Here is a 13,033-nt window from a genome sequence, read left to right on the forward strand (position 1 = left end):
GTTACGTTGGGAGGAGGCTAGCTGGAAGAAGAAGAAGAAATCTTACCTGAAGAAGGTGTGATGTTCAACGCACACTTTCCATAACTTCTTGGCAGCTTTATAATTTGGCAGCTTAAAGCCGATTGCACTCTCGTACTGTTCCACCTGTTGAGATAAAGGCTAACTTTTAACGGACAGAACAAATCCGAGATGCTTCTACAGGGTCAGAAATGAAGCTCTTGGCAGGTGGTCTACCTCTGATGGTCGTATTTTGATGAAGAAGCTGCTGCGCTTGTAGGAGACCTTGAGGACTTTGGGCCAGGGGAAGCGGTTGATCCTCAGCTTGTCTTTGTAAACCATCAGACCACCAGAGCACACTCCCAGCATGATGTCCACACCGTCCAGATCCTGATAGAGAAGACAGAGTTAGTCTCCGACTCACAGGAACATGGATCCACATGGCACATAGACCAAGAGGACATTGACCCTTCTGACTCCTGTTCAGTCTGTTCATTCTCAGTTTTTGGGTCTTCAGCTCAGAGAAATTCCCTCACAGACTCGAATAATAAATACTTAGAGGGGACCATAAACAGAAGTAAACATGTAATCCAAATGTATCTTTCTATGTGTACGAAGATATAGTCCTATTTTTTAATCAAGAACTGAGTTTTTTATTTGATTTCTTACTTGATTTACCTGCAGCTTCAGACATTTTTCTGCTCTGACTATAAAGGCTTTTCTCACACTCAGAAACTTTTATGTAAAATATGTTGTCCCTCTGTTCACACGTTGTTCCTCCCATAACTTGGAGTTCTTCTCTTCGACTTAGACTCCTTCTCTGCTCTTTGAGAGTGGGATTTTTTTCTTCATAATGCTGGTTTGTAGTGAAAACATGCTGTCAAACCTCCTCCAGCCAATAGAAACGCAGCTCCAGTTTAAACATTACCACTTTAAGAGAACCCAAACCATGAATCTTTCCTTCTGCTGTGTGCAGGTTCATGTTTCTGAAGAGAGAAAATGCTTCAGAAGGGATGCTGTCAGTTTTTATTTCATTTTATTCTACTGCAGAATATGAGTTAAGTCACCTGCAGACAGCATCGTTGAAATAAAACATTTGCTGGAGCCTACCAGTCTCTGGTGTCATGTGCTTTTATCTTAGAAGATAAACTGATGAATTAATCTTTGAATGGAAAAAGGGTATAAAAGCATGACAATAACTTTGCTTGGCAGGGAGGAACAGACATGAACGGAGAGAAGTCGTCTGAGTGGAAGAAGATGGAGCAGAATTTTGATCGAACCACAACATATTTACATGAAAGCAGGACGTGTTTGTCTGTGAGAGACGACTTCAGAGAGAGAAATAAACAATGTTTGAGGCTGAAAAAGTAAGAAACTAGGTTCTGGATTAAATTCAGTGAGATTTGTGCATTTATGTGGCGGTTTGGCTGCTTTGCACTCCTCCCATCCCTCCACAGGAGGGCAGCTCTGAAACATGGTCGTCCTTCACGTCCGGCTCAAACAGACTGACCTGATTTCTGATGGAAAATCTGATGAGTTTCATGTGATTTATGATACTCTAAAGTCAGAAGCTATTCTTGACACCTGTGCTGTTTGTTTTCCTGCAGCAGGTGAAGCTGAATCACATTAAGAGCCACATTAATCTGAACATTGTTCCTCTCTGCATGTCATTACATAAGCCTAACACTGCCGGTTTATGTCATATTTTCATTATTTATCTCTGCTTGTGATGAACTGGAACCTCATCAGTGTCTAATCTGCTCATCACACTCAGCCAACCAAGAACCTGAAAACAACAAATGCATTAAAACAAATTTGTCTTCTTTTTCATGATGATTATATTTATTTTTTCCCAAGATTTTCAAATAAAAAAAAGTATTTTTTGGTCTAATATTAAAATGTGTGCGATGATCTGACACATTTAAGTGACAAATTTGCAAAATATTAAGAAAGTGGGGGCAAATACTTTTCCGCAGGACTGTATCTCACTCTGTGCATCTGAACCGTATTCCTACTAGTCTAGTAGAACGCCTGTTCTTTCCACACCTTCCCAGGAATGACTCCTGCTTCCTGAGGATGAGGAGCACTCTTCCTCACATTAGATCAGTCCTCTGTATCCAAACTCATTTAATTATTAAAGTGTGATCTTTTCTGACTTCAGTATCAACGTTGGGACTGAACTAAATACATGTTTTGTCCTCAATAAAGTTAAAGAAACACACATTAAGCTCCTGCATAGATATTATCCCTGTAAATAATTCATCAGTAAATCCAGACCTGATGTTCATGGTTGTTCTTTCTGCAAAACAGCAGAAAAGTCTTTAACTTGTTTTACGGATGTTTCCTTCAAATGTCTGTTGATTTGGGATTCTCATAAAGTTTTATGCTGAAATGTTAAAGGTAATAATGAGAAAGTTGATAAAGTAATAAAACTTCAGGGTTTGTTGGATAAATTCCATAAAGATTTATCCAGACTGAACCAAATCATAACTTTGTTTTATGAGCAGTTTCATTCTTTTTATGACTGTCTGTAAAAAATGTAGAAACATTTTTCATGACACAGCCGCTCATATTAAAAATATTATGGTTCTTATTACTAAATAAAATTTCTCATTTTTTCAGCGAATATTTTTTAGTTATGTTTGTCAAGTTCTTTATATGTGATATTTATTGTGAACTCCCTGTTGGTGCTGTTTGTATTGTATGATGTCATGTTTATTTGTAAAATATCTTTCGTTTGAGGATAAAGGTTGACTAAAACGGAGGTTGCCTTGTCGTATCGCTGGCATGCAACCAGAAAGGAACAAACCAGAGAAGAAGAGGAAGAAGATGACGTAGAAATCCTTTAATAAAAAGCTCCCAACGAAAACACAGAAGTTAAAACTTTCTGGTTTTATTCTTCTACTTCTTCTGGTGTTTTTAGATGTTTGTAAACAACTTTACAACGGTTTATTAACACCTGACCAGTGTCGAAATGCGGAAGTGAACTCCGAACAAACAGGTATGGTAACACAAACGATGAGACGTGTGACGTTTTTACGTAACGGAGAATAAAATATCATGTTTACAGTAATTTGGTTCAATTGTTCTTTTAACATGTTTGAAATTTCTGACGTATTCTCAGAAATGTCCTTTCACCCAAAGACTGCTGGGATAGGCTCCAGCTTCCCCGCGACCCTTCATCGCACGAAGCCGTTCGGATGATGAATTAATGAATGGTCAGAAATGTCTCATTTCTTCCAATTCATACATTATTTCTCTGCAGGACAGTATTTATCACCCATCATCCTCCAGAAGCAGACCAGCCTTTAATTTCTCACACCACTACTGTGGAAATCCAGCAAAACATTTCAGCTCTCCACCTCACGAAACAACAGTTATTAAGCTTTGCTATTTTCTCCGTGTTTGTCATTGTAAACCATGAAATAACACTGATTGTAAACCATGAAATAACACTGATTATAAACCATGAAATAACACTGATTGTAAACCATGAAATAACACTGATTATAAACCATGAAATAACACTGATTATAAACCATGAAATAACACTGATTATAAACCATAAAATAACACTGATTACAAACCATGAAATAACACTGATTATAAACCATGAAATAACACTGATTATAAACCATGAAATAACACTGATTATAAACCATAAAATAACACTGATTATAAACCATGAAATAACACTGATTATAAACCATAAAATAACACTGATTATAAACCATGAAATAACACTGATTATAAACCATGAAATAACACTGATTATAAACCATAAAATAACACTGATTATAAACCATGAAATAACACTGATTATAAACCATGAAATAACACTGATTATAAACCATAAAATAACACTGATTATAAACCATGAAATAACACTGATTATAAACCATGAAATAACACTGATTATAAACCATGAAATAACACTGATTATAAACCATGAAATAACACTGATTATAAACCATGAAATAACACTGATTATAAACCATGAAATAACACTGATTATAAACCATGAAATAACACTGATTATAAACCATAAAATAACACTGATTATAAACCATGAAATAACACTGATTATAAACCATGAAATAACACTGATTATAAACCATGAAATAACACTGATTATAAACCATGAAATAACACTGATTATAAACCATGAAATAACACTGATTATAAACCATGAAATAACACTGATTATAAACCATGAAATAACACTGATTATAAACCATGAAATAACACTGATTATAAACCATAAAATAACACTGATTATAAACCATGAAATAACACTGATTATAAACCATGAAATAACACTGATTATAAACCATGAAATAACACTGATTGTAAACCATGAAATAACACTGATTATAAACCATGAAATAACACTGATTATAAACCATGAAATAACACTGATTATAAACCATGAAATAACACTGATTGTAAACCATGAAATAACACTGATTATAAACCATGAAATAACACTGATTATAAACCATGAAATAACACTGATTATAAACCATGAAATAACACTGATTATAAACCATGAAATAACACTGATTATAAACCATGAAATAACACTGATTATAAACCATGAAATAACACTGATTATAAACCATGAAATAACACTGATTATAAACCATGAAATAACACTGATTATAAACCATGAAATAACACTGATTATAAACCATGAAATAACACTGATTATAAACCATGAAATAACACTGATTATAAACCATAAAATAACACTGATTATAAACCATGAAATAACACTGATTATAAACCATGAAATAACACTGATTATAAACCATGAAATAACACTGATTATAAACCATGGAATAACACTGATTATAAACCATGAAATAACACTGATTATAAACCATGAAATAACACTGATTATAAACCATGAAATAACACTGATTGTAAACCATGAAATAACACTGATTATAAACCATGAAATAACACTGATTATAAACCATAAAATAACACTGATTATAAACCATGAAATAACACTGATTATAAACCATGAAATAACACTGATTATAAACCATGAAATAACACTGATTATAAACCATGAAATAACACTGATTATAAACCATGAAATAACACTGATTATAAACCATGAAATAACACTGATTATAAACCATGAAATAACACTGATTGTAAACCATGAAATAACACTGATTATAAACCATGAAATAACACTGATTATAAACCATGAAATAACACTGATTATAAACCATGAAATAACACTGATTATAAACCATGAAATAACACTGATTATAAACCATGAAATAACACTGATTATAAACCATGAAATAACACTGATTGTAAACCATGAAATAACACTGATTGTAAACCATGAAATAACACTGATTATAAACCATGAAATAACACTGATTATAAACCATGAAATAACACTGATTATAAACCATGAAATAACACTGATTATAAACCATGAAATAACACTGATTATAAACCATGAAATAACACTGATTATAAACCATGAAATAACACTGATTATAAACCATGAAATAACACTGATTATAAACCATGAAATAACACTGATTATAAACCATGAAATAACACTGATTATAAACCATGAAATAACAGATCAGCTGGTTGTTTGAACATCTCTAACACGAGGAGCTTTGCATCGGACATTTACAGAGCAGGGATCCCCAAACCCCCGGTGTCCGAACACACCAGACTCAGACCAGCTCTGCACATGTCTGCTGAATACACATTGATCTGAATCAGGTGTGTTGCAGCAGGGACAGCTGGAACACCTGCAGGACACCGGTCCTCCAGGACCTGGATTGGGGATCCCTGCTGTAGAGGACGGAACAAGAGGTGGAACCGTAAACGTTGTGGCACGGTTTTATAAATCTGGACTCGTTTCACCAGACAGTTCCAGCGTTTGGGCGTAGAGCTTTAGTCTAGATCCTATCCAGTGTTTTAGAAATGACATGAAGACCCATGTATGAAACCTCTTGAAGAATATTAAGTCTGCTTTGTAGGAAACCTGAGACCACCTTCTGTCTTCAGAGTCCAGTTTAACACAAATGTCTTCCCTCAACGCGTCTGTCCACTCTGTCCAAATGTGGACGTCCCTCTTTTTATTCTGCATGAAAACTGTAACGTTGATCACACAGGAGGTGTCTCATGACGTTTTAGTTACGTAAACTGTTCTAGACGCAGCTCACATCCGTCTCTGGAAGGAACGTCTAGAAACTTGGTCTGGACTACCAAGACTTAAAGACACAACAGAGAGATGATGAACGTCCGTTCATCGCCGTGTCTGCAGAGACAAGCCGCTGGTTTAGGTTTTAATGGTGGATTTTTCAGGTGGCGGCCGTCAGGGCTCACCTTTGCCTGGTGGAGGTCCACTCCATACATGGACAGTTTCTTGGCATTTTCCAGGAACATCAGATCTGCCTGGGCTGGAGTCATGGACCTGCCACAACGACAGAGGAAGAAACAAACCAAGACAAAATAAATCTTTTAGTGTAGTTGTGCAAAATACACTTATTTCTCTTTTGTTCCTGTTTTCATTTGAACTTGTAATCCAGCTATGTCCGCCACTCTGCTGATGCTGAGGACCTGCGACGCAGCAATAGCATCTGTACCGCATGCTTCACATGTTCTGTACCGTTAGTAAAATGTTTAACACCTCTGTTGAACCAGTGAAGTGAAGAAGTGGAGGACCACCGGCTGATTCAGACCTGTATGTGTGGTGCAGCTCCATCATTTTGTCCTCCAGCTCCTTCGTCTGACCCTGGGCCATCTTCATCTCCTTAGCATACTCGTTGCCATGCACCTCCGGGTCATACTCGCCAAGCTCAGACTGCAAGGCGTACGAGCCAAGGAGCGCCAGGGTCACGAAGGAGCAGGGAAGTCGGCCCTGAAGGATGTCCTTCCGCAGCTGGAGACAGAGGTAGTACCTGAGGTGGAGAAAATCTCTCGTTTTATTTAACGTAGACCGTGTGGATCAGAGTTCACAGAGACGATAATTAACTTGGAATGAAGACAAATCTGTGGACTTTCTGCTGCTGAGGGGGTTTCTGTGTGAGATGAAGGTTAGAGCGGGTACAGGGAGACAAAAGGTTATCGTCGTCGCTATGACAACAGCAAAGGGATGAACGAGTGTTCTGATTTTCACTTTTCACTGCAGATGTCAGGCCCTCGCAGAACAACAGGTAGATCCAGGTATTGTAACAACAGGTACAAAAAGACAGGATAAATGTGGTCATTTTATGTCTGTGGGTTATTTTCAGACTCTTGTGAGCCCGAACACGTCACCGTGAGCCAGAGAGCGGATGTGGAGTCCCAGCAGTTTGGTTTGATCCTTCATCTTGGCTTTCTTTTATCTTTCCCATGTAAGCCATGTTATGAACTGAATTTAATCAATCTTGATGATTTTTTCTTTTAAAAAATGCCCAAATAAACAAATGAATTTCTGTTACTTAATTAATAAAAGCATAAAAGTACCTGGTTATGTCCTCTGACAGCTGCGCCGGGTCCGGTGGATAGAATTTCACATTGAAAGTAAAATTATAGTTGGCACCTTAAGAAAGAAAAGAGACATGGATTTGACAGGAGTCAGTAAATACTGAATAAAAACATGTAAAGAAGGCGTCTGACGTCGAGGTGTGTATCTGCCGTCACACTCACCTTGTACCTGCCTGCGGATCTCTTTGGTCAGGTCCATCCAAGTCTGATTGCAAAATAAAAATAAACACATGAGCATCTTTTCTAATGATTAATCTAAGAATATCTACATATGAGGAACATTACTCGTGTGTAAATTAAATACTAAAGAAGGAATTGTTGGAGGATGATGAACGGATGAAGCTGACCTTCATGGTGGGGGTCTCCCAGATGGCCAGGCCATAGTAGTCTTTCTCCAGCAAATTGAGGTGATCGCAAACCTTCATGAACAGCTCCTGGCCTCTGGCATGTTTCTAAAACACATCCGAATATAAAGTTTACATATCCATTTAGAAATATGTTAAATCCTGGCTGCTAACAGTACAAATAAAAACAGTAGAATTACAGTAGATGAGAAGCATTCTTACATCCAGCTCACACTCATACAGAGTGTCGTCCAGGAGGGTGACTTTGATCTGCATGGTCTTCGGTCGGCGTGGCACTCTGGGCAGCTTGGCTTCCACCTCCGTTGTCTTCTCCTTCTTCTCTCCCTTTTCCTCTCCTTCAGCGCCAGACTCCTTCTCCTTTTCCTCCTCTTTCTCCAAGACAACTTCCTCTTCTTTTCCATCATTGTTCTCCTTGTCCTTTCCCCCCTTGTCCTCCTCGGCTTCTTTCTTCTCTACCTGAAGAAACACCAACAGCACCACTTTAATGACTTATTTCCTGTCAGAACTTGTACTGCAGCTGCTGGAATCCATCTGGAGAAAAGGAACATGGAAAATATAATAGTCTTCTTAAGCTCTTTATGAGTTGTATCATTTCTAATTATCGTTTTAATTGGGAGTGGTAATAAATCTGTTTCAGTATTTTTTAATTTAGTTCTGAAGTCAGTTCGACACCAGCAGGACGCATTTTCCAGCTGAGACAAATAATAATGTGTTCGTCAAGGGAGAGGCTGTTTTCTGTTCTTGTGTGACTGTAATCCCGGAGGTGTGTGTGTGTGTGTGTGTGTGTGTAAAGGTGTGTATGTGTATGTGTGTGTAAAGATGTGTATGTGTATGTGTGTGTAAAGGTGTGTATGTGTATGTATGTGTAAAGGTGTGTGTGTGTGTGTAAAGGAGTGTGCGTGTGTAAAGGTGTGTATGTGTATGTGTGTGTAAAGGTGTGTATGTGTATGTGTGTGTAAAGGTGTGTATGTGTGTGTAAAGGTGTGTATGTGTGCGTGTAAAGGTGTGTGTGTGCGTGTAAAGGTGTGTGTGTGTGTGTGTGTAAAGGTGTGTATGTGTGTGTAAAGGTGTGTATGTGTATGTGTGTGTAAAGGTGTGTATGTGTGCGTGTAAAGGTGTGTGTGTGCGTGTAAAGGTGTGTGTGTGTGTGTAAAGGTGTGTGTGTGTGTGTGTGTAAAAGTGTGTGTGTGCGTGTAAAGGTGTGTGTGTGTGCGTGTAAAGGTGTGTATGTGTGCGTGTAAAGGTGTGTTTGGGGGAGGGGGGTCTGACTTCTTGTGTTCTAGGGTAATCTCAGTTTAGTTTCATACTTTTCTACTCACATGGTTCAACAATATGGCATGGCTTTAGTGTTCTAATGACTTACTCTTTTCTCCAGATTAACAGATATCAGACCAACAATCCAAAGACCGCAAAGGCTCATGGGAAATTCACATTCAGGACTATATTCACCTTTGTGATAGATACCCTCCAATTCCAAGCTATATGTTTTACTTCCTGTGATGTGTTATGTTTACATTTAGACAATGTTGTTGGGATATTTTATTCTGTCTGAATGTTTAATTTGGTATCGTAAGGGTGGAGGATGGATTTATATATACATATACATTATACATATATATATATATATATATATATATATATATATATATATATATATATATATATATATATATATATATATATATATATGTTTTCTCCATTTATCTGAAGTCCTGTCTCCAACTCTGAAGCATTACAAATGACGAGTCTGTGTCTTGACAGGAGCTCAGCTGGTTTCATGATGATGCAAATAGATGGGAGAAGGACAGGATTGCTGTGATATCAGTTGTAGTATGGATATTGTACTGAAAGGATGTTTTTCAAGAGAAGCTTAACTGAAAAACAAAGCTTCCATTTTTATTCCAACCTCCACATATGGTCATGACATCTGTGTAGTGTCCATAGACTGTATATAAAAAGATGGGCGGATGGTGGATGATTGACATCGAGCAGACTCCAAGTTGCATGTAGCTAAAAGGTTACTGAGCTAACCTGAAGCTAACCAGCTAACGGAGATAAGCGGGCCAAAGCCAAGTCACGTTGTTAACCAGCAAAAAACCGCGGTTGTTCTACGTTCTTCTTACTTAAAGCGGGAGATCGGGTACCTGTCAATCAAAAGGACACGCCCTTAAATATGCCAAAATTCAAGATTAAATTACTTTTAAACGGGCGAGTTAGAAAAAAATTCACTCCCCCCACAGTTGTCATGAAGGTAAACCTGACCTATTAAACCTAAAATGGATTTTTGAACCAGGCTGTAAACATGTTTATATCTGCTGTAAACATGTTTATATCTGCTGTAAACATGTTTATTCCTGCTGTAAACATGTTTATATCTGCTGTAAACATGTTTATTTCTGCTGTAAACATGTTTATATCTGCTGTAAACGTGTTTATTCCTGCTGTAAACATGTTTATTCCTGCTGTAAACATGTTTATTCCTGCTGTAAACATGTTTATTTCTGCTGTAAACATGTTTATATCTGCTGTAAACGTGTTTATTCCTGCTGTAAACATGTTTATTCCTGCTGTAAACATGTTTATTCCTGCTGTAAACATGTTTATTCCTACTGTAAACATGTTTATTTCTGCTGTGAAGTTGGTCATTTTAACATGGGAGTCTATGGGGATTTACTCTGTTTTGCAGCCCCTAGTGGATGAAGGGGGAACTGCAGTTTTCTGCACTTCCACATAGGCTTCACTTTTAACCGCAGGAGGTTGCTGCTTGGTAGTGACAGAATAAGACCATTGATACAAGGATTCACAAGGAACATCCTAGAACAGGGGTGGGCAACTCCGGTCCTCGATGGCCGCAGTCCTACAAATATTGGTAGTTTCCCTGCTGCAACACAGCTGACTCACATCAGACCTAATTAGCAGACTGCTGCAGAGCTTGATATCAAACTGCACTAGTTTGCTATTTACCCACTGATTTGCAGCAGCTGAGTTGCAGCAGGGAAACTCCCAACACATGTAGGACTGCGGACCCCGAGGACCGGAGTTGCCCACCGCTGTCCGAGAAAGATGAGAAGTCCTGGAGCCAACAGCGCCTCTTTCACATGAATTTGAAATATACTCCTCCACTTGTCAGGATATAAGTACTTTTGATGCATTAAAACTTAATATTAAGTGGCCAGATGTTAGTCTTTCAGAGAAATTTTGAATAACAGTGAAGCTAACATTTTAAGGGTGCAGTGGTGAGAAGCAAGCTAGCGAAGATCAGCCCAGTGAGCCCAGTGTCTTAAAGATCATCTGCAGAGGTTTAACAGAGCATGCAGGCAGACCTGCCAGTAGGGAATTGCAGTAATCGATGTGTAAGATGACCAGAACCTGAACCAACCGCTGAGTCGTGTGTTCTGTCAGGTACGTCTGATTCTCTTGATGTTGTAGAGAGCATATCGGCAGGTACGGGCAACCGAGGCAACATGGACCTTAAAGGTCAACCATCCACTTAACTGAACCATTAAAAGGCGTCTGAACACCTGTTGTGTCTTTTCTCCATTCCTTACTCCTTATCTTTACAGGTGAGCATAATATGGAAGACTCCAGGTTTTCTACATACACGCAACAAAAATCGTGAACCAATAAATCAAAACAATAAACCCTGTTCTCATTTTACCACTTCTCTTACAAGATTAAACACATTAAACCAATCACCCAAAAGTTTGCCATCATTATTCTATAAACCCACCGTACAGTCCCAACAGCTCGTTGTGACAAGCCGCTACGTACAAATCGGCCAAATACTGCGAAGAAAGAGAAACAAACCCGAGCTCGATGAAGATGGAGGAAGTAGTAAGACATCCTCTCCCATGGCTCATTTATGACAGACCACATTTCTCTACATTATGGTTCAACCCCTCTGTTTACTGGAAGCAATGGATGGGAAATGAGGGTGATCTATGTACAGATGGGGTGCTTATCTAGAACGCATGTTTTATATATTAAAGAAAATAATTTTATGGAAGTACCTGCAGATTAGAGATTGCATTGTTTGAGGTAATTTAATTAATAATCATGATAACATATGGATTCCCCAAGTATCAGACACAAGGTATCCACATTTAAAAGATTCAAATAGGATGTGGAAGGATATCTGTAAAATACTATTACAGTGTGTGAAACCTGTCCACCCTGTTCCACCTCTGACTGACCTGAGCCTCAGTGCTGCTGACAGAGTGCTGGTCCAGTGCAACCTCTCCCTCTATCCTTAGTTCAGGCTCAGGGTCAGCGATTGGAGCTTTAGCTTCTTCTTCTTCTGCGTTCCCCCGCTCCCCGCCTTCACTCTCGCACTGTGAACGCCTTTTAAGGAAGGATGAAAACAGACGTGAGAGACCGCGGCCAGCAGAGTTCCGGTTCCGAAGCCGTAGCTGCTCATCCTCAGGAGACGGCGGCCGAGCGTCCTGGCCAGCTTCCTCCTGCTTCGGCTTCTTCTGGTGACTTTCCACCTCATCTGTGGTCATGGCAACAGCTGCTGAGACGGAGGAAAGAGAAAATTAACCACCAGAATCGCACATTTGTTTTAAATTGTTTCTAGTCTATTTTATTATATTCTCATTTTATTTAATTTAATCTATATTTATTTTTTAATTTTTATTTGTTTACTTCCTAATTTATCTATTTTTTTCTATTTACTCTGTATTAATAAATAAATCGTGGGGTTAAGGGATTATCCAGACAGTGAGCTTAAATAGAAACCAACTTGGTATATTTTTATTTACTTAGAAAGTAACAAAAAAAACCCACAAAGACTACTGAAACGTGCAAATATAAATTCAGAATATAAATAGTATATATGCTACTGATGTTCAGTTACTGACTGAATGGAGATACTTCAAGGCATTCCAGGGAGTATGTGAAACTTATCATAAACATTTATCTTTTTATGATTTTGTTTATAACATTCTTATAAACTGAATTTACATTTAGATTTATATAATTTTATTCCTTCCAAAATCCCACTTCCCAACATGAGCCAAAGCATATCCGTCAGTCACTGTTGCCTTGACAACACAAACAATGGAGTCCTGGTTGAAGCGTAGTAGAGACGGTTAAAGTTTAATAAACCAAACACACATGACAAAGTTCTGTATTTCATGTTTTTTCTTAACCAAGGA

The 13,033-nt window shown here is 38.1% G+C and overlaps 1 protein-coding gene across 1 annotated transcript in view; it reads right to left on the reverse strand.

The window, feature by feature from the left end:
- The window catches only part of epb41a (erythrocyte membrane protein band 4.1a), a gene marked incomplete at both ends in the record, with an annotated part of 35,587 nt that extends 23,208 nt beyond the window's left edge, over positions 1-12,379 (reverse strand). Inside the window, 9 exons of the mRNA XM_079258561.1 lie at positions 47-144; positions 235-387; positions 6,370-6,457; positions 6,726-6,944; positions 7,492-7,567; positions 7,675-7,717; positions 7,860-7,964; positions 8,079-8,333; positions 12,062-12,379. Coding sequence (XP_079114687.1) covers positions 47-144; positions 235-387; positions 6,370-6,457; positions 6,726-6,944; positions 7,492-7,567; positions 7,675-7,717; positions 7,860-7,964; positions 8,079-8,333; positions 12,062-12,379 — 1,355 coding nt within the window. The remainder of the gene's footprint in view (positions 1-46; positions 145-234; positions 388-6,369; positions 6,458-6,725; positions 6,945-7,491; positions 7,568-7,674; positions 7,718-7,859; positions 7,965-8,078; positions 8,334-12,061) is intronic.
- Between the last annotated feature and the right edge of the window lie 654 nt (positions 12,380-13,033).

The sequence above is a fragment of the Telmatherina bonti genome (genome assembly GCF_933228915.1).
Source record: "Telmatherina bonti genome assembly, chromosome: 19".
Lineage (NCBI taxonomy): Eukaryota > Metazoa > Chordata > Actinopteri > Atheriniformes > Telmatherinidae > Telmatherina > Telmatherina bonti.